Genomic DNA, 27905 nt, shown 5'->3' with positions numbered 1-27905 from the left:
TTCACAGCTAAGCCGGGCTCCTGTGGCCAGGGCGGCCAGTCCACCCTTTAAGAGGTTAGGCTTGAGGCCCAAAAGTGCATTTTGGGATGAGAAAGAAGATAATGGTGGTTTTCAGTGAAGGCTTGGAGTTGACATGACACTCTCTGACGTTGTGTTTTGGAGAGCTGAAACTAAAGAGGCTCCTTGTAGAGGAGACCTCAATTTGAGCGTGTCACCGTTCCTACAGCTTCCTCTTTTAACATGCTTTTTAGTGCTGCTAGCCAGAATGTTAATCTCATTAGAATTTTTATATGACTCTTAGAAAAACAGTCAGGATATTGTACTCGGATAATTAAATGTCCTGTGACAGTGAAAAAAACAAAAAAAAATGCATTTACTTCAACAACTTGCAAGTGAATATTTCCGCAATGTTTTCCTCTAAATGGTTAAATCTCCAGCAGACATCAGGGCAAAGCCTCCCTCTTCTGCACACTGGTAAATTGTTCACAGTCAGAAATTGAGACCCGAGAATGGAGATGGAGTTCAGAGACGACGTCTACTTTTATGTTTCAATGCAGAGAAGAAAACAAAATAAGCTAATACACAGCTTAGTTGTCTTCAGACCAAAGGCAATGGGTTCTGAGCCTGCATTTTGTCCAATACCAACTGTTTTACATTCAACCAGAACCTGCTTAACCAGGGTTAGGGTTAACCAGGATTTCTTAATACCACTCAAACTATAATTGGAGTACAAACCGAAACCCGACTCTTGCCTCAAATCTCAGCATTTTAGCTTATTTCATGCAGATGTGTTGCTTCTTGTGCTCAATATGTGTTTTCTATTGGTTTTACATGGTTTACGGCAAAGTAATTATTCAGCGTTTTTTTATTGAATTGGTTGGGATTCTATTTCTGATTATGGCTGGAAATTTGACATAGAAATACTGTACCTGCCTCCAACTCAGTGCTGCTATTGAGTCCCAGTAGTTTGCTAAAGACTAAAGTAAACTTCCACCACTCGTGATAGAACAAATACACTCTTGCCAAGGTTGACTGAAGAAAAAAATAAGCAAATAAAGGCAATTCAAGAATGACAATACCCTGCATTAAATCTAGTGCTATACAAAACTAATATAAAACTCCACATTGCAATTGATTACGTTGTTACGTGCAATAATTCAGTATATTCAGAAGTTTAAATATTTATTGTAAATCTCAAACATTAATGAAATAAATTAAAATATATATAAAATCAAAGCTAGCTAGTTTTATCTAGCTTGTTATAGAAAAACAAGTTATCCTCCACGATCATTACATTGAAACAGACAAGTTAACATTTATTAATGTGAATGCAGAAGCATGTCTATAATCAGGGAGCAGCATATACAGTCTAACTTTGATTCAATAATCCATGTTTGGTAGCAAGTGTCCCTGTTAGAAGGAAGTGGTTCAGCACTAAAGACACGTCCATGTTTCTATTGGGTTTCTTTTGGAGAACCTCAACCAAAAAAACACACTTTCAGTGATGGGTTTTTGATAACTTTTGCAAAACAAATCTCAAACTCTGGAAGAGATTCAAAATGTCCACGTAAAAGTTTGGTACCTGCTGTCTTAAGCCCGCCCCCAAACCCTCTCATTGCTTGAGACGCGCAATGACGGCCATCCCGAACTAAAACTTATCAACACCTCCCCCCCCCTTCTGTAACCCATGGTTTGTCTGTATGCTTTACAAACAGCCTGGCTCAGGTCCATCAGATCGGAATCACAAAAGCCTGTCGTTACACCTATTTCACTGCAATGACAGCTTTAGCAGATTTCATAGTGTTTTTATTGCAGATTTTAGCCGGTTGTCATTTGTTGGAGTCTTGGTTGGCAGCAAAACAATTCGCTCAAGGCAATCATTTGATCTGTAGAAACTATATCTTCAAACCACACCTTTTGCAAATACAACGCAAATGGGTGGCTGTTTGTACGGAGACCAGCTTCGTGAAGAAGTATTGCTCAGGGAAGCCAGGAAACACAGGCTGCCTTTTTGCAGAATGGCTTAGAAAAAAGTCAGAACTTTTATGTTTCTACCTCTGAGGTGAAAACCAGCGTTCAGCCAATTGGATTCTGGCAGGACATCACTACTACTGAGGGAGCGATTGCACACTCACATGGAAATAGGCCACCATAAACGCAGGGACGATTCGTATCTGCCCACATGGCAGAGAGGAAGAAAGGGAATAATTTATGAGGCCGAGGACATTTTGCCACACAAAATCCATTGTGTGGGAAAACAAGAGTCATTTCATGGGAGTAATGAAAGCCATGAACCATGTTTCAATTCAGGGAGAGTGAACAGATGAGGGAAAAAGAAGGTGGGTGAATAGGCTTTCCGCAATAATAACTAAAACAACTGGAGAATATCTTGGACCCTCTTCGAAACAATGTTATTAAGTGATTAAATCATGAATTTTCTTTAACATTGTTGAGTTGGGGGTTTGCTTGTTTCTTAATTTGGCTGCTTGATTGCGATTTGAGAGGACTAGCTAGCACGGCTTTCGAACAGCAGCCAACTGAAACCTTTCATTTGCTCTATCGTAAGTCAATTTTTTTTTCTTGAGAGTCTCTGGTTTATTTGACGGTACAAACATGCAACAGATCATATTACCAACTGGAGCAGTCAAGCTAGCAGCACCATTAGCTGACCACTTTCATGCTAACTTATTTTATTAATAATACCAATATTATTTTTATATTATAAATACGGTGTACTGACAGTAGTAGGAAGACTAGAGCATGAGTAGACTAGCAAAGGTACCATTTTACATAGGGGTGTAACGATTCATTTTAACAACGATTCGAATCGCGATTCATGGTTGCCGATTCGATTCATGGACGATCTGGGTTAATTTAGAACGATTCGATTCGATTCGATTCAGTGACTTAAAATCGATTCAGTAACTTTACTGGACAGTGCAGGCAAAGTTTCTGAGATCCCTGTTGTTTCTTGTAAGGAAATCAGGTTTAAATTAATTATGGATATTATAAACTGCTGCGTACTGATGACGTCACAGACAGGCAGACTGAATCGAGTAACGTTTAAAGTGTCTAAAGTGCTAAAAAACAAACAAACAAACACACATCCATACCGTTTTTGTACTTAAATCCAATGTGCAGTTTCCAAGTATCGATACAAGCGATTATGTACCATTTCAATCGATTTGCGGAGCACAGATCGATTCAGTTGGATCGCAGGAATATAAATCGATTAATCAATTCAGTGAATGAATAGTTACACCCCTAATTTTACATTAAGCATTGCACAAGCTAGCAAGTCCAAGGCCACCTTGCTGGTTCAACTCTGACCTGCCGTACTTGCTGTAGTTGTTCGCAGACCAATTAGGGACTATACTAGTGTTTAGGTGGACTCACTTCCAAGTCTTACCTTTAGATAATTTCTAATCTGTCCCTTTTCTAATTTGTCAGGTGGGTGAGAACAATGTGATCCTAACCCGTAGAAAAGGTTCCCCACTTGGCTTTATTCATTACGCAGTTACTAACTAACTAAAGGTTTAGTGTCTCATTTTCCACTTCTGTAATGAGTACCACACATATTGTAATACTGATACAGAATCCAGACAACCCAGTTGTAAGAAACACCGCCCTACCTGGACTCTCTTCATCCAAAAGACACCACCCCGATGGAATTTATAGACAGGCCGGATGACCTCCTACTCATAACGTGTCGTAACATGTTTGTGATCCTCATCTGAGCTTAAACACCCAAAAATAGAGTTGAAGGTAGGCTTTACTAGCCTAAGAAGCAACATAGGCCTTTGAATGCATGGTCACCACCATCTATTTATCCATCCATCCTCATAGCGCTTATTGTTTATACAGGGTTGTGGGGGGGGCTGGAGTCAATCCCAGCTAACATCGGGCGAGAGACGGAGCACACCCTGGATAGGTCACTAACTAATCACACTCACATTCACACACCTATGTGCAATTTAGAGAGAGACACAGGGAAAACATGCAGACTCTTCACAGGAAGGCCACTGAGTGGAGTCAAATCAAGGAGTTTCAACAGTGCTCATCACCACACCACCGTGGCAGAACAGTGACATGGTAACCACAAACTACGAAAATTTGGATTACTCGAGGAAATCAGATTTCCGAGGGGGGCCCACAACTATTTAAAATGTCATTGCTTACTAGTTTCTCCCCAATATGTTTACCTGCCCTTGCTCAATTCAACTTTGCCAACGTCATCAGAACAGACCTTCTCCATTAGGGGGACCTGCCTTAAGTTTGCTTAAATGCCCGTGCCTTATATTTCTGCAATCCTTGCAACATAGACAAAGAAACACCCAAAAAAGCCCCTGGCCATTTCATGCTGTTTTCCCAAAACAATTTCAGCCTAACCAACCTCCCTCCACCCTTCTCGCCTCCATTCTACTGCATGTGGCATGCCAGTTGCTGAACTGCACAGTCTGCTAAACGAAGCGAAGTGGCGGTTTGGGAGGCACAAAGAGTCCTTTGTCCTGCTTGGCAAGAAGTTCTTTACTTTTTTTTTCTAGCTAACCTCAGTTCTGGTGGCTGTACGGTTCAGGGGAGACAAGGTAGGTGAGGCATGCTCTGCTGGGAAACAATGATGGGAGGGACCACCTTAACCTGTAGTCCTTAAACTCATGCACAATACATGTGCAACAGAGATACATGTGGTTGCATGTCTGGCACACGTTATGGATGAATTTACTTGCAGGCCCATGGATGGATGGTGGATGCAGGCCCATGACTGCATCCACATTCCATGGTCTTAAAGGGGAACTCCACCAACAAAAAGAACTTGAATATATTATTTCCATGGCCTGGATTGATCTATATTTGAGAACATGAGCTACTTAAAAAAAAAGAGTGCTTTTTAATACTGAGGGAGTTTCTTTTTTCTGTGTGATTTAATTCATTCATTGTTGTCATCATAAGTACAAAAGCAAAACGCTTTTGTCTCTATTTGTTTTTTAACTACTAATGGCATATGACAGAATACAGTCATCAATATCTGACAAGCAAGGCTGAGAGTGGAAGTGAAGTGGGCTTTACGATCAGCAGCCTTGAGGCTGAGCAACCAGCCAGGTCTACCGGACCAAACGCAACCAAACTGTTCCGGTTAGGAGAGCCCAGATTGAAGCCAGATTGAAGTCCAAATTGATGGACAATGTTTTTGATTTCAGCTATATTATCTTCCCAGAGAATTGTTTTTGTTGCTGCTGTTTACAATCATTGTTGTGTCACAAATGGGCTAAAACCGAACACTGTCGTGCATCCCTATGTCAAACTATGGGAATACATTATCCTTAAATCCTTTAACACACGACAAAAATATCCCACGCCTAAAAAGCGTAGTCATTTCTTTTCTTATTCTCATTATTTTAGCATCTAGAATTTAAAACACTTGTGTAGGTGATTCATTGTTAGTGTGCATCCCTATCTAGGACGCGGACTTCCTAGATTGTATTTTATTGCCTGAACAAACATGACCCTGGCATATCTTTTTCTTTTGGTCTGAACATTAAAGAAAAGATTAATGACGACCGTGAAAACACTTTCCTTTGCAATGGCTCTGAATTTACTTCAATTCAAGGACAAACCTGAGGATGAGGGCACACAAATATTATGCATAACACCAAATGGCTCTTGACACACAGACACAGCCACCGCCCCCCCTCGCCATTTATAACGTAGCGCTCCACAATCCATGGCCAGAAGATCATTTTCTCCTAGCAGGGTTTTTCTCTCAACTATCCTTTTTTTTAATCCGATAATTTTTCCCCCTACCATAGCAGATTGTAGCCCTCGTGGATATTGGTAGATGATTAATAATTGTTAGCTGTCCGTTTGGTTCTATCTGCTCGGCCCCGGGAGAGATAGCCATGGTCTGATTTGATTAATCTGAAAAGGGAAGCTGTAAACGCCACGACAAAAACACATTGCTTCTAATTTGCTGCTCCCCTGCGGAGCAGCCTGATACCAAAAAGCAGGCCGGCTTTTACATGAGCATAAACACAAGAGACGATTGTTCACCCGCAGCTTTTAAGCCAAAGCGAATCAACAGTCCTGACATTCTCTGATGTCCGTGTAACTCAACATAGAGGAAGAGCTCAGTATTGGCACCAGCCCATCCTTATTGTATGCAAGACAACACCTGTCGTGACTCAATGTACTCTAAGACTAAATGTGACATTCCTCAGCTAGTCGTCTGACCTGTCATCTGTCTTGGGATTTGTTTGGTGTGAACACCTCGCTGCATTTGTTTAACCCATTTGGCTTTTTAGAAAAAAAACTTTCAGCAATTTGAGTTCTGTCTCATTTTTTTGCCACAATATGTATCGAGGAGTTTCTGGAGAAATATAGTCACCAAGATTATATGTAAATAAAGATTAGAATGTCTCCACAAACACAAGTCTGGCGTGTTTAAATTAGAGGTTTTGCAGGTTAGTCATCACAAGGAAGCGAAATTAAAGTGAACTCCTGCCCTATATGAGCTGGACGCTCAATAACCTGTCGAAACACTACTGTGGAACAATGAACCAAACAAAAGTACGAATTAAAAAAAGAAAAAAGGAGGCCGCTTGTTTCCTGCTTCTCCATTCGCTATGGAAGTTGCTTTACATACTAAATAAATAAATAAATATATATATATATATTGTATATATATATATATGTATTTTGTGGCCAGCCAGGGGGAGGGGCCAAGCCAATGCTGCCCAGGAGGTGAATCCCAAGTAACAGAGGGTGTGTACTACCCAGTGCATGTGCTGCAACCAATTGGCAGCCAGCCAGCCAGGCCAGGAGGTAACACTATCTTCACCTCACCCCTCTCATCTGCTCTCTTCCGACAGAACGAGTGACCTAGGACATAAGACTCCGACTGGGAGGAACCTTTTGTTGTATTTTGACCCCTTTTCATAACTTAACTATTAAAGGCTAATTTTTTTTAAATGTATATATATTATTGTGGAAAATAAAAGTGATGAGAGCTCACTATTACAGTACTAAACAAGATAAATTTGTGTTTTTTATTGATTTTTACACTTTTGTGTGTTCCCCTCAAACCACAATTTTTTGTGAAATTATATTTCTGGTAATACACACGTTGGATTAACAAGAAATCGCATAAATAGGACTAGTTTACAGTTGTTTGTAATTGAACAGAGAGAAACCTGGATGGTAAGATGTGCTTTTACTTTACAATAAAAGTAAAGCCACAACTTAAGTCTGCCACCACGTTCATCTTACACTGTTGTCGTGGAAGTAGACAAAGGATATCTACAAAATAGTTCATCTGCTTTGCTACTGTATCTTTTTCTTGAGAAAATACTTTCAAACATGCAGAGTCAATATCTACGCTCGCTACACTGTTGCTTCACATGTGACTCGCTCTGTGTCTCTGACCTTTGGCCCCTTTTCTGCTGGCCGGCCATACTGGAAATTCAGGAATGTGTGTTTGCATGTGTGCTCCAGGTATCCTTTACCCACTGCCAATCACTTTGCAAAGCTTACTGTTGTGTTTTGAGGGGGAATACTGAAAATGATCTGCTGACAGGCACTGGTTTACTCTGGAGGAAATCTGGCTGCAAACACAAAACAAGCTTGAGCATATAAAATCCCTAGCTAATTCAAAAAAACAGAATGAAAACTGGCTCTTCCATCCGCTGAATTCACACTTTGGTTGAAGGATGACTTGCGTTAAAAGAACCTGTGAAGATAAGCAATCTCATCAGCTTGCTGAATGTAGAACTAAGAAATCTTAGTGTAGCTCAGGGTCATGGAAAATGCTCCGCGGCAGGGTTTGCTCAGTACTACAGGGTGTGTTTGCACGCTGACGCGGACAGTTTTTGCACCGTATGCCCCTTAGCGTGACTCCAGGTGAACATGTTGCACTGGAAACCAGAGACCATTACGTAATGGCCCGCAGGCATGTCTATGGGAGCCACATTCTTTCTTTAGCTACAGTAGCTGAGCGGGCTGACCTCCCCCATTTTCCCCATTTATTTTGCATAGATTAGCAACAACACTCCTAGAGAAACTGTTTTATTATGAAGCCCCTTTCATGCATGGAACATTGTTGTCTTCCAGCTATGTGACTTTTTGTCCCCGTGCTAAAATGCTGTCCCAGAGAAACCTAGTTTGATGGTAACCACAGCACAGCACAAGACAGGTCCTTGGCTAGGTGTAGGAGGTGGGGGAAGGGCAAATCAGTTGTGGGACGGCCTGCTTACGACACTAGCGGTTGGATCGGAGACCTTGAAAGTGGAACTTTTAGAGGAAAATTGAGTGTGTCTCTGTTCATTCACCAGCTTAATGCAGTCAATGGAGCGTAGAGCTTTCAAGATATACAGCACTGTTTTGTGATCAAATGAAAGAAGTACTAGGTTCAGAATTCCCAATAAACAATAACATGTACCACACAAGCAAGAGCTACATTCTCAAAATGAAATACTTTCCTATTAGTCACTTTACAATCTGCAGTTCACATTGTTTTGCAAATGAATAAGTGTGTGTGTGCTTCTTCCTGGGAGGGAGAAGATTGAATGTGGTGGTAGATTTAAATTGTGGCTTTACTTTTATTGTAATGTATCCCAATCCCCAAGTGTGAACCATCGGCAGACAGCTTTTAAGATTTCTTTTATACAGCACTTTTTCGTGAACAAATGCAAATAAGAGTAATCGGTTCAGAAGTCCTCAATAAACAATATCACAAGCAAGAGCTACCTACTCGAAATGTAACACTTTTTAGTCACTTTACAATCTGCAGTTCACATTTTCTCTTGCAAATAAATATGTTTGTGTGCTTCTTCCTGCAGGGAGGTAAGATTGACACCACTCACAAGTCCACGTTGAGTATGAAGCATGCATCCAGGTTTTATTAGCAAACAACAAACTTTATGGATGTGGAAACGGCTAGACTGGTTCAGTCTGAAAGTTGTATAATACAAGTTCAAATAACGTTTTTATGCTTAACTTTATCTTGAATTAATATTTTAAAAGAAAATTGTGGTTTCTAGACAAACAACAGTTTAAACCACACTTTTACATTATTTAATGTAAAATGATTGTACTGTAGGAGTGAGCTCTCAGCCCTTTTATTTTCCACAATAATCTACGGTCTACAATATTTTATTTAGATTTTGAGGAGGGAACTAGTACTAAGAGAGCTTAGGGGTTGGCCAGCAAAAAGACATCCCTAAAGAACATTAGGAGACCGAAGGTGTTAATTTTAAGCTATCTCAGAAAGAAAGCAAAGTAGAATATTATGCAAACTTTTCTTCTTAATGTTTAAAACTGATCTCACATACATAACTAGAATAAAAGAAAATAATAGGTGGAACTTACAGCGACTTCCCTACAGGCAGACATCGATATTCCGGTGCCTTCTATTTGTTTCAGTGCGTACTCCTTTTCATCTTTCCTGTAGGGATGAAAAGAAAAAAGAGGCGTAAGCTTATTGGAGGTCGCACAGATTTTATTTTCAACCTTATGCGCTCCGTTGTTGCTTATTCTGTGTAATAATTTCTTCAAGAGTCTTGACAGCTGTGTCATCTCACATGTTGAATGTGTGTATGGAAGGAATCTGCAATCTCCACTAATCAATTATAAAATTCTTGCTCATTAAACTGTCGAAGTACCACAAAATATTGATCATAATTTTGTAATCAAGACTGCTTGAATTCTCAAAACAAGAGTCTAAATCCAGATGTTTTGTTTTGTATTATATAAAACAAATGTGTATTTTTGGTATTTAGTACTATTTAAATCATTATTCCTATTTTACAGCAGTCTGCAACTGGAGAATTAACTGCATCGTCACATAAAAACCTTATTAATTATCAAAAAGTTTCCAAATTGAATCAATATAAAAATTAATGTTATGTGGCACCTCCCAAATTATGCAGACTGTCGTCTTGCTTTTGGAAAAAAAAAACACAAAGGCTAAACAACCAGAGTACTACTTCTCACAGACTCAGGATTGGAATAATCAAAATAATTACCTCCTAACATCTATTCCTAAACCACTTTTTCTTCTTCTTTTCTTAGCATTTAGATAATTCAAACAGTGCTTATCATGGCGGACACTTCCGGTGTATTTGCACACTGCATTTGAATGTAAGGCATTTATGGTAATCAATAATTATTTCCTACAATACCAGTGACTTGATTTTCAAAATTGCTTTGCAGCGCTCTATTTTCTGAGTAGTCTTTGGTTTAATGCAAGTAAACAATTATGTGAGGGTGGAGAACAAATCAAGGAGGAACGCATTGATCTCAAATTTAATCTGAGAACGTCTGACAATGATTTTACTTTTTGCTGGTTTATTATTAAAATGAAAAAACTGGGTACTTGGGAAGCAATCCAGTTGTTGATGTCACCGCCTCTCAACTCCAACTTCGGTTTGCCATCTCTAGATGGTAATCCGCCTCTAGAAAGTAAGCAACGCTGTTTGAACAATAGCCGATGGATACCGAGATTGCCTCCAACATCACAATGTAAAATGAGGCAGGAAGTGATGTAAAGCCATCATTGTTGTGTGCGTTAGCAATTGTTACCCTTGTTGTTTATGCATGTCAGACAGATCGCCAAGGCTACCCAGATTGCCTTTGACGTAACTATGCAACCTGCCAAAGCCAATGGTGCATTTTTACACCGCTATCATTGAGTCCATCCTCTGCTCCCCCATTACCGTCTGGTACGCTGCAGCCACAGCAAGGCAAGCGTGTCATTAAGACTTGTTTGCCTCCAGGACTCTTAGGCAGCTTTTTAACATACTTCTTGCACCAATCACCAAGACAAATTCCTCTATGTGTAACATATGTGGCAATACATGGCTTCTGATCTCCAAAAATTAAAACTTATTTGATGTATTAAGCGTTGAGAGATTAATTGAGATGAGCCTGGATTTTCATTAAAACATAATAAAGAAATAGGATCTTCATATGTTGCATTATTTGATTTTTTTAAATGACGTCAACTCTCCTGATAACCATGCACAAACAACAGCGCAAACGTCATGTCTGCAGCAGCACTCACACTGGTGCTTTACTGTTTATCGGCCTGGGTGCAACACAGGCACAATGATTGCATGCATATGGAAACACAGCCTACTTCTTTAAAATACTGACGATACATCGTCACATCTTGTCTACGGCACACTTCCCTTTTTCACAGCCAGCTGGGACCAACGGCCTAAAGTCACATATAACTCCTTTGTGTGAAGCAGAGAACATTCAACACATGCACGTGTGAGAATTAATTTTTGGAACATCATGCACTGGGGACCGAAAGTGGTTTTGCGGCCTCAGTTTGCACTTAAATAAGACTTGACTGGTTAACTTCACAAGGAACGTGCCATCCCTCCCAGCTCTTTAGTTACGGCCTGGGAATAAAAAATACAGCCTGACAGAAGCACTTCTAGTTTATTTTAGCGAGCACATAAACGGACATAAAAGGGCTGTTTGCGGGTGAGTGCGTAAAATAAACAAAAACACCAACAAAACACAGCTTTGGGAAAAACAAGGATTTTCATCTCTGCAGAAAAGGTGACGTTTTCTAATTGCCCATCCTTTCAATGTCTTGTGCTTTTGGTTTTGTACACTAACTAGCAAGTAGATCTCTTGATGGTTTTATATGACTTTGTCTAGAGACATGAAAAAGCATGAAGAAGTAAAGCACTGCTGGGGCTGTCAACTTTATTATATTGGCCAGATCTGGCTAATACCTGATTTCAGCAATTAAGAGAATAGAGGCACCAAAACCAATCTAGAATGTGGGATCAGTGCATCTCTATTTCCGACGATCTGATTATTATACTCTTGATTTCTTTCAACAGACCAGATAAATTACAAAGTGTTTAAAAAGGGAAAATATATAAGCAATCCGTGCACTATTTTGGTCAAATTCAGTATTAATCACATGCTACAATAAAGTACAGTGTCACAATTATCTATTAACTTGCTATCATCAACTGGATGTCGGCCAATTGTACTCAATTGTACTGCTGTAGAAAAAATGTGTGATTCGGCTGGGATAGCAGAGCAGAAATGGGAGAGCACAGCTGTCCATCTTCCTGCTGCTGGTATTTAGATCGTAATCTCACGTGCTTTGCACGGCATCGTGCTTAGTATGGGTTGTGCAAACCATTACAAAATAAAATCGAAAAGAAAATAGATTTTAACTGGGGGTACGAAGAAAAAAGTTTGGTCAGGGCATAGTGTTATCAATGGTGGGAAGGGGCGGGGGGGCGTCCCACGAATATACGCTCCAATGTTCCCATCGGATTCAACTACGACACCACTGCGCTAAATACATTAAAGGGTAAAGACCACTTGTCAATGAGATAAAGCAACGTAAGCACCACTGCTTTACTGTTGTGTTTTTTTCGGTGGGTGAGTTGGGGGGGTGGTGGGGGGCGCGAAAAGGAGGCGGGAGAGGGGGACCGTTTGCGAGTGAGTGCGTAACATGAAAACAAAAACACAGCGACACACCACAGGGTTATCGCTCCGGTGAGGTCCAAATGACACACAGCCACGGTGCGCGGAGGACCACCGTGTGGTCCGCTCCCTGTCAGCACAAACAACAACGTCCATGGTTATCTTACCCGTCTTTTCGCTTAGCTTTATATACGTGCCCGTAGGTGCCTCGACCCACTTTGCAACCTTCATATTCGAACAGATCTTCCACCTTCTCTCTCTCGGCCGCCAGCTTTGTTTTGAAGTCGTAATCCATTTCGATCCATAAATACGTCTTAATTAATATTTCATTTTATTGTAAATCATTACATGCATTAATTAAGTAATCTGGTCTTTTTATTCCCCCACCATTTCCTTGTTTGGGGTTTTGGTCTGCTCCGCTTAATGTTCACTGGCTCGTTGACGTTTCTAATTGGCGTGCTGGGGTTGCTGGGAAAGGTAGTTCTTTTGAGCCCTTGCCGCGATTCACCAAGTCTTCTAGCGGGGAAGTAGGAAACTACAGCCCGCTCTCCCGCTGTGGTTTGTTAGGTTTTGCGTAGGACGGTTCAAAGTATATACTGTTTATACCTATACCTAAAACCCATGTACTTACTGTGTGGTAATATTGTATTCGTGAAAACAACAAACATTTGTTGATGTCAACATGGATTACAATAAATACATTAGACACGGCTGTGCTACTGTACATGGCAGTAATGAGTAGTACTCAAATATGTATTTCATATGTGGATAACCAAAACACACGTACATGTTTACATAAAAACGAAGTACATGTTTACATAAAAATGTGCCTAAGACATTGGCGCTTTAAATATAATGCTGTATTAATGCAGTAAATCGGTGAAATAGCCTTGTGTTTCCAAACAGTCTTGAATAAACATATCTCACTGTTATGTAAAGCAAATGCTCTTAGGTGTATTATGGCCTGGTGAACAGAAACAATAATATGTGAAAAAATAAATAGAACGTCACGTGAGGAAACCCCTGTTTCTACAATGAGTGACTGGGCCTTAAACCAATCGCATATGATTAACGAGCCCTGCGACACGATTGGCCCAACCTGATACGGACGTCAGCGTGAATACCATATATATTCCCCGCGCCATCTCCATTCCGTGCTTTACACAGTATGGCCGGCGATATTAGCTAGCACTCGCTAACGGTATTCTCTGCAAAAGGGAAGACGGTAACTCAAGAAAATCAACACCTGGATTGCTTAAAGGACTGTACCTCAATAAATTATAACGGATCGAAGAAGGATTGATCAAGTTGTCAACGTTACAACCAAAATTTAATATTTTTTGTTGGGTATCTGTTGTCTCACGATGGAAGATAACAGTGCACATTTCTTCGAGGGGACTGAGAAGCTGTTGGAGGTGTGGTTCTCTCGGCAGGATGAGACCAAAGGAACCGGGGACCTCCGTACTATCCCAAGGTTCGTGTTGAACGTCTCTCAGAGTGTCGCGTCAGTCCTCTGCAGCATATGGAACCGCTGGCTGAAACGCCGGCCACATGCTTTGCTTCACTCCTGCAATTCCTCCTTGACTTGTAACCAGTTAATCTGGATAGCATGGTTTATTTTTCTTGGCCAATACGCTTTATTTCCTAATGTAGTCATGCGCGTATACGCGCTCGATTAGCTGGCTAGGTAGCGTTAGCTTGCTAGGAATGGAACCACATTTTGACATCATAGCTTACTACCAGGGAGCTAGCTAGCCAACACAGTCATTCGAAAATGGCCACCTCCCCCTTTAACAGCGGCGCTTCCAAGCTGAGTCATTCATTCTTCACGAAGGGGAAGACAAACGTTGTATGGCAGTTATAACATTTTAAGTTTCTCCCTCGCGTATTACGGGGAGGGATAGAACCGTGGCTGGTCATTTCATAACCGTCGTTACAACAAGTTGGTAGCCTGTTCATAGCTAACGGGTAACGTTAGCTAGCTACAGCTACTTCCAGGGAGGAAACCTGCATCGACCCGACCGTCAATCTAGTGATTTTCTCTGGCTCACCAACTGTGCATTTCGAGCGAAGTTGTAATGCTCAATTACCATGTCAACCCACTACGGTGCCAACTTTAGGCGGGCTGGATCCTTTTTTTATTGTATAACCCTCCCCCCTTCTAATCAGTGCGTACGCGTTTTATTGCCCCCGCATTAATGTTGAGACAGTTTTAATCTTATGTCAACGTTACATCGAAGTGCAAACATGTATGTGACGCCTCTTAGTTTACGCTGTCCGATGTTTTTTTCAAAATGATAGCGTGTTTCGCTTCAGTTTTGTTATAAATTAATGGCGTATGGTTTAATTTTCCTGCGTCATTCAACTAGGGAGGGGGTGCTTGCTTAAAGATGTCACGCATGTGGTCGTCACCGCGTGTCACCTCGGCTTCCGACCGGCCGCTCCACCGGGACACTCCTACGCACATTGCCAACGACGTATTACTTTTCCGCTCATCCCGAGCAACTAAGAATGGATGCCGTTAAATTCCCACGATCGCTAAGATTCGAGGAACTTTGTTAGCAGGGTTTTTTGGGGTGGAGGGTGGTGTTGTAATGTGATGCCTTTATTATGAGGTGTATCTTGGAACGAGCCACTGGAGTGGCCGGCCGCCGCTTTCGTATGAAGACCTCCGTTCTGATCACGTTGCCGGCCATGTAGGCTCACTCTCCTCCCAGTTTCTCTGATTGGTTAAAGGGGTCTCCCCCTTCTGTGATTTGCTCAGAGGCACTTGGCTGCGTTCATATCTGTTCTGAGCGATGGGGGGTCATCAGAGCTGTGATTGGTTTACAAAGAGCCTTACAACGTACTGTTTTTTTAATGAACTTGTGCAGACGTGGGAACAAAGTAAGTCACTAGTAGATTGATTGCCGTGACTAAGGCCTGTTATGCTTCATAACATTCCCATTGAGGGTGTTGTTGATCTTGGTTGTGACAGTGAAGCAAGGTATTTACTGGGAACAGCTTGTTGACTGTTGCCATTCGCTGGTTTAAAAAGCAGTCGGCAAATAAAAAATGTCTTCTATTGGAGTTGATTCACAGCGCTGTTATTTTATTATGCAGGATGGTCTCTGGTGGGCTTCAGGGCCAAATCGTTTAGGCCCACGGCTGACTCTTGTGCCCATCGGCATGATCACTAGAGGTTTGGGTTTAGGAAAAGTGAGTGGACGTATAGGTGAATGAGGCCTGGCATTCATTTACTGTCAGAGTGCAGATTAACGGCTCAAGACGGACACTGCCGGGTAGATCAGGATCTTTCTGGACGTTGGCCAAAGTCCTAATATGTCCAAGGGCATTTGATTCACAAATGTGGAGCTTGCTAGCGTTCTCCCCCTGGTGACCTGTTGTGGTCTGTAACCTCTCCTGGAGATCTAGTAGTCTTGGCTTTATATCTGAGGTGAGTTATGCTACTAGCCTTCTGTCTTTCATGAATCTGTCATCATGGGGCACCATGTATATCACCCCCCTCCAGTGTCTTTGGTATAGACGAAGAACTCTATGGTACGAGAATCCGATCCTTCTGAGGTACTATAAATAGCCAGTGGTTTGCATTTCACTGTGAAACCGCTGACCCACGTCTCCGGTAATGTCGTCCCTCTGTGATCAAAAATGTTGCCACAGCTGTCATCATCAAGATAACTTTTTAAGTACCTCTGGAGTTTGTATACTGCAGCAGCTTGTTAGCTTATTTCAGAAGATGAAATGCGCGGCAGTGCAAGGAAAGGTGTTGTTTACGAAGAGCTCTTGTTTTAAGCGCTGTTCTTCCAGCATGAGGGGTCTGCAATGCCCACCTCTCCTGCAGTGTTTGATTCTACCCTACAGGCTACAATGAATATGGCTTAGTCTTGAGCCACAGGCAACTTTGTAACATAAGTAGGAAAAGCAAAAAATGAGCCTCCAAAATAAATGTATCTGTTGCATTAATATTTTAAAATATTGCTAGAAGTCAAAACCAGGCGATTCTGCCACTGCTGTGGTGTGTTTTTTATCTGCGCACAAGTGCATCTGTTTTAGATACAATGGAAAAGCAATGAAGTTTGACTGTCAGGTCGAAAGTTCCGACTTAAACTTCTCCACCAGGAACAAATGTGCTGATGGGTTCAACAGACAGAACTACCGGAATGGGGTACAGAAAACAAAGTTTCCCTGCATCCTTTTGAGCTGGGTTATGCTGTAAGCCTGAAATAAAATGGCAAAAAAGTTGGGGTACACCGTTATCAGATTTCCTTGCCGTATGAATTTTTCACATTCTGCCAAGCCGTAACAGCTGATGATGCTCTTCAGCAGGCTGCAGATATTATTTTTATACCTCATTGCTGAGCGCTTAGCAGTCAAAGCTAATTTTCCTATGTGTATAGGGTCATGGTTATAACATTTTACAACAATTAATTGCCCAACAAACTCTTCAACAGGGTAAGACACCACGGCACAACAGTTTGTGACACATCAACAATTTGTAACAATTGTACATTTTATAAGATTACCCATCAAACTGTATGCCGGGTACAGCCGGCCACTAAAGGCTGGCACATGCGTCTGCGTCGTTGCGTTGACACACGTTTCAATTCATGGTTCTAAAAGTCTTGCGTGTGTTGAACAGCAATTCAACGCCCGAACAACACGCGGAGTAACGTGTTTTTGTCGATGGCGACCTAGAGAGTCACGTCTTTGTGTGTGGAAGTTGTTGGTTTGTTTATTTACAAACCAACAACTTACTTGTTTATTATATTTATTTATCATAGACTTTATTGCCCCGTACATCGTCACTGCTGCTTTTCATCGCGGACACATTTGTCCCGTATTTTCCTCCACAACTTTGTGCATTTTTCGACCGGCAAACCGACGTTTGCGGCGATCTCCCTCCATGAATCCAACCCGCTTATACAACTCGCCAATGACTGCTTGTATAAGTGGTCATATTTACGCATTTCTTCCGACAAAAGTTCTTAAATCTGATCCGTTCTCTCGTAAACATTCTTCGTTTTAATAATTGCTGACAAACAGCCACATATCAAGAAGCAAGAACAGGATCGTCTCTATGTCCTCCATTGTTGTTTGCGGTTAGCTTTCAGTTTTCGCGCGATCGAATGACGTCAATCTACTTTTCGTCATATACCACGCCTATCAAGTAAGGGTACTCTTTGCGGTGGAAACGCTCGCCAAATCATGGTTAACAGACCCGACCCGTACCGACCCGTCCCGCTCGGTGGAAACGCATCATAACAGCCACAGCAGCTAACAAGCCGGACAGTTGGGAGCAAGTTGGCCAGTGAACGGGTGTTTATTTATTTATTTATTTATATATATATATATATATATATATATATATATATTAAAAAAGACACGCTCGCTCTTTCTCTCTCTCGCCCTGCCGCGCTCTCTGCGGACGCACCTCACAGCATCGATCGGACCCTGAAAGCACAGTCTCCACCAGGTGCGCGCCCACCCGCTAAGCAGACTTTTTTTCTTTCTTTTGTCTTCTGATAGGTCAAAAATATACATACAGCAACATGAATTAGCAATTTTGGTGACTTAAGTTGTGTCAATGAAATGAGCTTCATTGCATGGCCTCTTAACTTCTTGTTAGTGACTACAGCTGGTGACTTCTGAGGCCATTTAAATAGGGCTTGTTGGATACAAACTCTACAATGAGGAAAGTCAAAGGAGCTCAGCATGGATCTGAAAAAGTCAGGATTGTCACTTGGAGCCATTTCAAAGCAGCTGTAGGTCCCAGTCATGGTGGACAACAGTGTAAACAATTGTTTGGAAGTGTAAAGTGCATGGCACTATTGTGTCACTGCCACGATCAGGAAGAAAACTCAAGTCATCACCTGCTGCTGAGAGAAAATCTTTTCAGGAGGGTGAAGAGTCAATCGAGAACCACGAAAAAGCAGATCTGCCAAGAATTGGAACACCGGTGTCAGTGTCCACATTCAAGCGTGTTTTGCATCTCCTCCAGAGGCTGCCGTGCAAGAAGGAAGCCCTTGCTCCAAAAGCGGCACCTTAAAAGGCTGGTGCATGCTTCTGCGTCTTTTCGCACCATCGTGACGACTCACTCGTTTCAATTCATGGTTCAAAAAGGCTTGCGTGTGTTGCAGAGCAATTCACCGGCAGAACAACAGGTGGAGGAACCAGTGTTAATTTTGGCAGCTATTTTTGATTTAGTCTTAGTCTTTAGACGAAAAATTGTTTAGTTTTAGTCACATTTAGTCATTTTATTCCTTAGTTTTAGTCTAGTTTTCGTCGACGAAAACTCAGAACGTACTTTGCCTGTCTGTTAGCTGCGTGCGAATTTAGGGGGGAAAAGTATTGTGACTTTGTCAACCACCAACATGTTCGTCTCGTCTAGTCTTGTTAAAGAAAGTTAGAATAGATTTGGTCATAGTTTTTATTTTTTAAGATCGTTTTCGTCACGTCTTAGTCTCGTTTTAGTCATGGAAAAAAGGTTCGTTAACGAAAATATTTCGTCATAGTTTTCGTCAACGAAATTAACACTGGGAGGAACGTGTTTGTCGATGACGACCTAGAGAGTCACGTCTTTGTGTGTGGAAGTCGTTGGTTTATTTATTTATTTACCATAGACTATTGCCCCGTGAATCGCCACTGTGGCTTTTCATCGCGGGAACATTTGTCCCGTATTTTCCTCCAACTTTGTGCACTTCTCGACTGGCAAACCGGCATTTGCGGAGATCTCCCTCCATGAATCCAACCCGCTTATACAACCCGCCAATGACTGCTTGTATAAGCGGTCATATTTACGCATTTCTTCCGACAAAAGTTCTTAAATCTGATCCGTTTTCTCGTAAACATTCTACGTTTTAATAATGGCGGTATTGTGCTATGAAAGCGGAAATGTGAGACTTCGTAAAGGATGTAGTTAGCAGACTAATCGCAGCCTTGTGCGCTGCGGGAGGCTTTCGACGCAATCCTAGAAAAATGGGTCGACGCACGCATCGAGGTGTGAAAAGGGACGCAAGGGACACGCAAGGGGCTCTTGCGTCTGCGTCGCTCTGAAAACGCAGAAGCATAAACTAGGCTTAACCATGTGACATGAAGTGGAAGTAGTTCCCTTGAAAGTATATTGTTTTAAAACCAAGTTTGGCGCACACACACACACACGTACACACGTAATGTCATGGCTCTCGGGTTTCCCGTTATTTCTAAAAGTTAGATTTTTCTCAGTGATTGGAACAGATACTACTTTGTCACAAAAAACATTCATGAAGTTTGGTTCTTTTTATGACTTTATTATGGGTTAACAGAAAAGGTGATCAAATCCGCTGGGTCAAAAATATACATACAGCAGTGCGAATATTTGGTCCCTTGGCCATTTTCACTTCAATTAGGCGCCTTTGGTAGCCATCCACAAGCTTCTCGTTGAATCTTTGACCACTCCTCTTGACAGAATTGGTGCAGTTCAGTTAAATTTGATGGCTTTCTGACATGGACTTGTTTCTTCAGCATTGTCCACATGTTCTCAATGGGATTTAAGTCAGGACTTTGGGAAGGCCGTTCTAAAACCCTAATTGTAGCCTGATTTAGCCATTATATTACCACTTTTTGTGTGTGTGTGTGTGTGTGTGTGTGTGTGTGTGTGTGTGTGTGTGTGTGTGTGTGTGTGTGCGCTTGTTTGTTTGTTTGTTTGTTTGTTTGTTTGTTTGTTTGTTTGTCATTGGTTAAAGGCCTCACCTTTTCTCCTCAACATATTGCTGGGCATTGTGGCCAAACCGCTTGATTTTTGTTTTGTCTGACCACAGAACTTTCCTCCAGAAGGTCTTATCTTTGCCATGTGATCAGCAGCAAACTTCAGTCAAGCCATAAGCCTAGTTTATGCTGCTGCGCAAGGACACACAGACGCAAGAGCCCCTTGCGTGCGTCGACCCATTTTTCTAGGCTTGGTCAAAAGCTACGCACGCCTCCCGCAAGCACGCGAGGCTGCGATTGGTCTGCCAACTACATCCTTTCCGAAGTCTCACATTTCCATTTTCATAGCACAATACTGCCATTATTAAAACGAAGAATGTTTACGAGAGAATGAATCAGATTGAAGAGCTTTTGTCGAAAAAAATCCGTAAATATGACCACTTACACAACCAGTCATTGGCGGACTATAAGGACGTGCGGATGGCCTCCGATTCATGGAGGGAGATCGCCGCGGTTGAGGGGTGGAAAAATATGGGACAAATATGTCCGCGATGAAAAGCAACAGTGGCGATGCACGGGGCAATAAAGTCTATGATGCATAAACAAACCAACCAACGACTTCCACAAAGACGTGACTCTCTAGGTCGTCTTTGACAGATGTTACGCCACCTGTTGTTCTGGCGGTGAATTGCTCTGCAACACACGCAAGCCTTTTAGAACCATGAATTGAAACGACGCAGAAGCATGCGCCAGCCTTTAGTGTGGATGTTTCACTTACCATTATTAAAGTCTAGAAGTTTTTTTTTTTTTGCCGTGCGCAGAAGTTCCGCCCCAATGGACGCAGACAGACACGTGCACTCCCACCAGGACGTGCATGGGCGCTCCCACCAGGACGTGCATGGGCGCTCCCACCAGGACGTGCATGGGCGCTCCCACCAGGACGTGCATGCGCGCTCCCACCAGGGCGTGCATGCGCGCTCCCACCAGGGCGTGCATGCGCTTAATATATTGTTCATAGTGTGAAGCTGTAGTTTGAGGTTTTTTTTGTATTTGTTTAGCTGTTGAAAGTATGCTGTAAATATAATCTTTTGTTTGATTTGAAGAAAACATTTTTTATTTTTTTTAACGTATTGGTTTAGGCACCGGTATTGGTAGAGTAACCAGGCACGTTTCATGCGGGCCCGTCCGATTCGAAGGGTCCACTATGCAACACCGGATGTTATGCTCCGTTGAGCCGTGCCGGTCTCGCTCATCCACCACGACTGGGCTTCCTACTGTGCACACGGTGAATGAGCTCAGGCTGCCCTTCACAAGTCCTAATGAGAAGGTTGACACGGTTACATTTGTTTTGCCAGTGTCTTTTGACTGGGATTTGTCATCCCTTTAAGAGTTGTCGTTTCAATGGTGAACTTATTTATTTTGTTTTATATTAGTTGGTTACGGTTTTCTGTAGACATAATAAGTTTCCTGCCAGCTAGATCTAAGATGGATCTGTGTAATGGCACAATTACAAGGTTGATGGAATAACGCTTTAGAGATGTCTTATGTGGCTCTGGTACGTGTCCTGTTAATCACAAGATAACCCCGCCCCCATGTCCATTTCAAATCTAAATGTGTAAGATTTTAAGTAGTGGGATTTCCATCCATGTACATACCAGTAGCAGTCCAGTTAATGAAAGTCAGTGATAACTTTTCTCTTGTTTTTAGGTTTGAGTGGGACAAACTTCTGGAGAATGTGCATTGTTTGATCATAAGTGTGACAAAGTCTGACAAGCAGGAAGCTTATATACTCAGGTGAGTGCCGTCTCTGTTTCCTTTGCCAGATTACAAGCCTGACCGGATTAGACAACGGTCACCTGTAAGCCGCTTGTTTTCGGACCAAAGCGCTTTACCTACGTCTCACACCTCTGTTGTGCTTCTTTTGCCTCCGCAGTGAGAGTAGCATGTTTGTCTCCAAGAGACGTTTCATTTTGAAGACGTGCGGAACCACCCTCTTACTGCAAGCACTGGTGCCTCTGCTGGAACTCGCCAGGGAGTACTGCGGTTTCGATGCCATCGAGGTACACCTCACAGATGTAGAAACAGCTTTTCATTGAGAGCCTGAATGGCAAAAATCCTAAATCCTGTAGTTATGCTGTATGTTTGACTGTACAAACGGGGTAGCTGTATTTGCTGCTCTTGATTAAGTAATCATTTACTTCATTACCCATGCCTGCCGCTGTTGCACTCTGACCTTCTATCCTTTTTTGTTTTTTTTGCAGAATTTCTTCTACTCCCGCAAGAACTTTATGAAGCCCACCCATCAAGAGTTCCCTCATCGAAACTTCCAGGAGGAAGTTGACTTTCTCAGCCAGATTTTCCCAAGTACGCAACATTTTAGAGTTTGAGCACCACGCTCCTTCTTGAGACACCCCCTCTTTTGAAAAGATTCCAAACTGCTACAGCTTAAGCTCTTCTACAGCTCTTGCTGTAACCTCTACGATTTAAAATGCTCCATCCACACCGCCACAGCAAAGAAAAATACAACGTGTGGCAACTTTGTTCAGCTTACTGTAGCCCTTGTAGTGTTAAAACATGGTCAAACTAACAGGCTATCCTGTTGCCCATCATAAGGCTGACAGCTTTAAAACTAACTCTTTTTTTTCCAGATGGTGCAGCCTACTGTATGGGACGTTTGAACTCTGACTGCTGGTAAGCTCCACTCGACCTCAGGGATTGTCATGCAGTGTCGCTGGATGTTTGGGTAGTAGGTACTAAGACTAAAGTGAAACACGCTAGAAGCATATTGTAGGAATTTTTCTTAAATTCTCAAAGCTATTTGAGACTAGAAAAGGAAAAATTAACCACAGTGGTATTGCAGTATTATATAGTTTCATAATGTCAACCGTGGCATGATCAGGCTAACTACAATCATGAGATGAGGGTAAACGGATAAAGTTGCTTCTCTTTAGCCTTTAGTGTGAATGTTTCACTTACCATTATTAAAGTCTAGAAGTTTTTTTTGGGGGGGGGGGGTTTTCTGCTGTCCATCATAAATTTAGGGACCTCCTTGGACGTAGTTTACTAAAGAAATCCCGATGTTTGGAAGCAACTGAGGCTAAAGGGTCAGTTTAGATATTGTAAGGAGTGGTTATACTTAAGTGTTCTGTGAGGTAAAATAATGGTTTTAGTCAATGCAGTCAATGGCTGTGACCAGAGCAATTTAAATTCAAAATGCATGTTCGAGAATACACAATATTTTCACCCATTTTTAAGTCTAAGTTCTTTCAGATTGGGAACTGTAGCTGTTACAACGCAGTCTTCAAGGCCTCAAGACTCCCTTGATGACAAGTCATGTGACCGCTCACAGCTGTTGCTGACAGCAATTGGTTGCCATGTTTGTATAATTGTGCCTTTCGGATCCAAACAAATGTGGCCGCCACGCAGCAGTAATCTGTTTATGAGGATACATGTAGAATGTTATATGGGAACCTACATCGGGTCACACAGGAGGGCTCATTTCGAAGAGCAAAAACAAAATGGTTAAGGAAAACTCCATTATGATATGAATGCCTGTCCTTTATTATATGAAAATACTTTTGGTCCCTGCGCCCTCAGGTACCTGTTTACCCTGGACTTACCAGAGTACTGGGAGAACAAGCATGCGGATCAGACGCTGGAAGTTCTGATGAGTGACCTCGATCCAGCCATTATGGACCAGTTCTATATGAAAGATGGTGTTTCTGCAAGTGATGTCACTCGTGTAAGTACCTTCCTGCCGTCTGATGTTAGTGGGTTGTGAAGCTCTGTTTTATGCTGCGTTCACACCAAAAGCGAATTTTCGCCATGCTTTACACTCACGACTAGTTATTTCGCTTCATTCGTGTCTCGCTTTATTTTCCCCTGAAAGGGGCCGTCTCCGTAAAGACGGTTATTATAATTTCCACTATTTCTGCTCTTTGTGTCAATTACACACCGGGGGTTGTGACATCGCCACACACAACTCCTCCAGGAAGTGCGTCTGGATGACCGCCGCTTCCAGCGCTACTTCAGGCTAACCAGCAGCCGGTTTCATGACCTGTTGTGTCGGCTCTGTGCCACAGTCTCTCGGTTAGAAACGACTAACTAACCGGCATTCAGTCTGTTTCATAAAGTGTATTCACGTTTTGGCAGTAGGACAGCGGAGATGTCGAGCGCAGCACCTCCATGCTGATTGGCTTTTGCAAGACCACGGGAGTTTTATTCGCTTCGCTTTTTTGCGTCCTCCGCACCGCCCGTTTAAAGTTTGCTTCCTTCGCGACCAGTAGCGTGTGTGCGCATTGACTTTGCATGGAATCTACTCGCGCAAATAATTCGCTTCGCTTTTGGTGTGAACACCGCATTAGACGTTGTCCTCTCTTGTTGCAGATGAGTGGAATTCGTGACCTGATACCAGGTTCTGTGATCGATGCCACAATGTTCAACCCATGTGGCTACTCAATGAATGGCATGAAGACCGACGTGAGTTATCCCCCGTCTTGGCCCTGGTCGCCGCAGCAATCCGCTCCAGCGTCTCGTGTAACGTGGCTCTCTGTGCTTGCATCGGCCTCCCCAGGGAACTTACTGGACCATCCACATCACACCGGAGCCGGAGTTCTCCTATGTCAGCTTTGAAACCAACCTCTCCCAGACGTCGTATGACGACCTGGTCAGCAAGGTGGTGGAGGTTTTCAAGCCGGGAAAGTTTGTGACCACGCTTTTTGTCAATCAGGTGGGTGGTGTTTTTTTTTTTTGTTTTTTTTTTTGTAGCTTTCATTGATTTATTCAAATGTAACTAGATTTGTTTTGCCCCCACAGAGCTCGAAATGTCGCAGCATCTTTTCTCCCGCCCAGAAGGTGGACGGCTACAAGCGTCTGGATCGCCAGCTCGCTCAATTTAACGAGTACAATTTCGTCTTCACAAGCTACGCAAAGAGCCGCCAGCAGAACCAGCAGAGCTGAGGGTCAAGGATGGAGAAGAGGCGCAGAAAGAAAAGTTCCCGCTCATGGCCGCGCCGCACCTACGGCCGGCCTTTGCCCCCCGTAGAGCGCTTGTCCTCCTCTTCCTCCCTCGCCCACCGCGGCTCGGGCCCTCCCGGTGCGGCCGTGGGCCCCGGCTTAACCCCCCATCTGAGTTGTTTGCGTTGTTGTTCCCGTGACTTAGATCTCTTGCATGAAAGCTCTTCTTCCCGTGGCGATATTCTAGCTCTCTCTTGGTGTGACCTCGAGGCGAACGCAGAGAAATTGAACGTGCGCCGCTCGCGCCCGCCTGCTGAGCGCGACTGCCCCCTCCTGCAGGTGTCCTCCCTCATCCCCCACAGACAAGGCTTCCGGCCGCACTAGGCCGGGGCCCCTGGCGTGCTCAGATCGGTTCATCCTCCTTGCGCGGTTCCATCCACCCGCTTGGCTCTTCCATTCCTTGCCCTCCCTCCCAAGGGTTAATAAATCGTCCAAACCAAAACAATCTGCTCTATTTATTAATGAAACACAACCAGTCTTTTCCTTTTTTTGGGTGCACTTTAAATAAAAATAGTTTGCTCTTGGTACAATAAAGAAAAGAAGGCCTGCCTTTATATTTTTTGATTTTATTTCTCTTTGTCTACCTGAATGTATAAGTCGTGGTGAGCTCCTTTGCCGTTCCTTGGGTCGCTGTGGCAAACCTTTGGCGTCCCTTCGGTTGCATACCGCGGTTTTAATCTTTGTCTATTGGCTCAATGTCTTGTGCACTAATGGGAGGAAACGGAAAAGACCTTCAGCTTTGCTTTGGTGCTGACTTCCACCAGCGTTCACTTATTTGTGCTCCTACTTAGAAACAGACAATCAGTCATGTTGTCCGTGTGCCCCCCACCAAATAGACAGGCTTTTGAAAGCCTGGAAAATGTTTTGTGTGAATCATTGAAGACTAGACTTTCCTTTTTTTCTTTTTACAGAATGCTGTATCTATAGGAAGCGTCTAGGTCTTAGCCCCCCCCCCCCATCTTTCCTCCAGTCATATTCATATTCCCACTCTTAATTTCCACACTCACACAAAGTGGTGAAACTGAATGTAGCTACCCCCCCTCCCGCTGTCTTTTGAATGTACGCGTCCCTAGAGAACAGCCTCGACCAGGTTCGAGCCGAATGTACAACTCCAGTAGCGCACCCAGTCACCACCCCCCCCCCCCCCCCCCCCCCGCCGCCAGCATGCACAATGCCCTCGCTGACAAACCTTTGTGCAGCTGGCCGCAGGTCTCTTCCACCACCAAACCCCCTTTCCGCCAGAACCATGACGAGACTGCTCCCATTCTGAATGGTGTGTGGGGGGGTTAAATGAGTCACACGTTTTACTTCGTTAGCCCAGCAAAGTGCTTCACATATACTGTAATCTCCATCTTCTTTCTACTCCCAAGCCCCCTCATACAGAAATGCGTACACACGCAATAGCCGCCCGCCGATCTGAGCATGCCAGGGTGACCCAGGATCATTCCACATGCCAATTGATTACATTGATTTTTTTTTTTTTTTTTTTTTTTTTTTGCACTGAATGGTCAAAAATGTGACATGCATTGTAGCTTGACATTGTAGCTTAGCGCCATCTCTTATATCTCCTCTTCGTCTGTGTGCTTCACCTTTTTCTTTTTTGTACCAACTTAGATCGTACCCTGACGTGTTTTGCAAAACGCATGGACTGAATTTATGAATAAAAATGTCTTCCCCTAGGATTCACTTTCAAACTAACTGTACTTGGAGGGGTTTCTTATTTGTAATCCTTTTGAAGCTTGAATCCGGTCAGTGCCCTCCGCCTGGCTCCGCTGCGTTCACAACGCTTCTCCTGCCAGAGAACGCGCTCTTGAACCCGCGAGCTGGACCACCACGTAGCAAAGGGGACCCCCCCCTTTTTTTTTTTTTGTGGCCTCGTTGTTTTTTTCCATACACCCAGTCATGAAATGTTCTCAACGCATTGACTGTTAGATTCCTTTTTTTTCGTCACACATGTTGCACAGCGGCTCAAAATTAGCGGTTTTATTTACTAGAGTAAGTATAATTGAGACTTGTTCTTTTGGATCATTATGGTACGGTTCTTTTTATAACTATGTATATATCTATAGATGGATAGGTATCACACCGCAAACTCAAAAGTTGTTTTTGTTTTTTTTTGTAGAAAATTGTATTACAATTCAAAGGTTTTTTGGGGGGGGGGGGGGGGGTTTGGACTGGGACCAATCTCAATTTGTTTTTAAAACCCATTTTTTTGCTTTCCCCTTTTTAAACTTTTTTTGTCCAAATAGTAATTTTGTTGTGAAACCAATTTGTTTTGACATTGCGGCATGACCTTTTCAAAGCTGAAATGTTTGTGTTTTCACATTGGATGCTGAGGGGGGAAAGCCCCCCCCCCGCCCTCGGGTCAGAAGGGGGTGCAGTTGCAGGATGCACTGAAGGAGAAATTTTGCTATTCAAATTCTTCCTTTTGCTGTTATTTGGATGGTCAAGATGTGCTAAATATATCTGCTACGAGCTTGATGCTTCAATAAAAAAATAGGCTTATCTGTGCAACTTGTTGAGGTCTTTATTGAGAAGAAAAAGATGGTGCGATTTTAGGGCAACAGGTGAAACGCTCACGAGTTAATTGATGCCAACTTATACTTGCATATTTACCTAAGTTTTATAATTATTGATTTCCTCAAAGCGAGACCTTGCAGGATAGAGTAAAAGTAATGAATTATTTTTACTATAATATTTAAACTATAACTATATACTATAAAATCAAACTGCAAAAACCTGACAACATAAAC

General features: G+C 42.7%; 2 protein-coding genes across 5 annotated transcripts in view; one reads left to right on the top strand and one right to left on the bottom strand.

Annotated features, from left to right (window-relative positions):
• cdk19 (cyclin dependent kinase 19) overlaps window positions 1–12895 on the bottom strand; it is a 38787-nt gene extending 25892 nt beyond the window's left edge. For 3 of the 4 annotated variants that reach the window (XM_078094004.1, XM_078094006.1, XM_078094005.1), the window contains exons 1-2: window positions 12621–12889; window positions 9361–9436 (exon numbers count right to left, since the gene is read on the bottom strand). In XM_078094004.1, the coding sequence (XP_077950130.1) occupies window positions 9361–9436; window positions 12621–12748 (204 nt within the window). In that variant the 5' untranslated portion in view covers window positions 12749–12889. Of the gene's footprint in view, window positions 1–9360; window positions 9437–12620 lie in introns of all 4 variants that reach the window. The other variant, XM_040161480.2, reaches the window with a different exon arrangement.
• A 684-nt stretch (window positions 12896–13579) lies between these two features.
• amd1 (adenosylmethionine decarboxylase 1) lies at window positions 13580–27666 on the top strand. The gene is made up of 9 exons (XM_040161482.2): window positions 13580–13927; window positions 21844–21930; window positions 22070–22196; window positions 22398–22500; window positions 22785–22827; window positions 23734–23878; window positions 24523–24615; window positions 24710–24865; window positions 24952–27666. Exons 1-9 carry the CDS (start codon window positions 13818–13820, stop codon window positions 25093–25095), a joined length of 1008 nt encoding a protein of 335 aa, XP_040017416.1. The 5' UTR covers window positions 13580–13817; the 3' UTR covers window positions 25096–27666.
• Window positions 27667–27905: the final 239 nt, after the last annotated feature.

The sequence above is a fragment of the Gasterosteus aculeatus genome, chromosome 18 (genome assembly GCF_964276395.1).
Source record: "Gasterosteus aculeatus chromosome 18, fGasAcu3.hap1.1, whole genome shotgun sequence".
Lineage (NCBI taxonomy): Eukaryota > Metazoa > Chordata > Actinopteri > Perciformes > Gasterosteidae > Gasterosteus > Gasterosteus aculeatus.
Note: the sequence above shows the minus strand (reverse complement) of the source record. Positions and strands in the feature narration are given on the sequence as shown.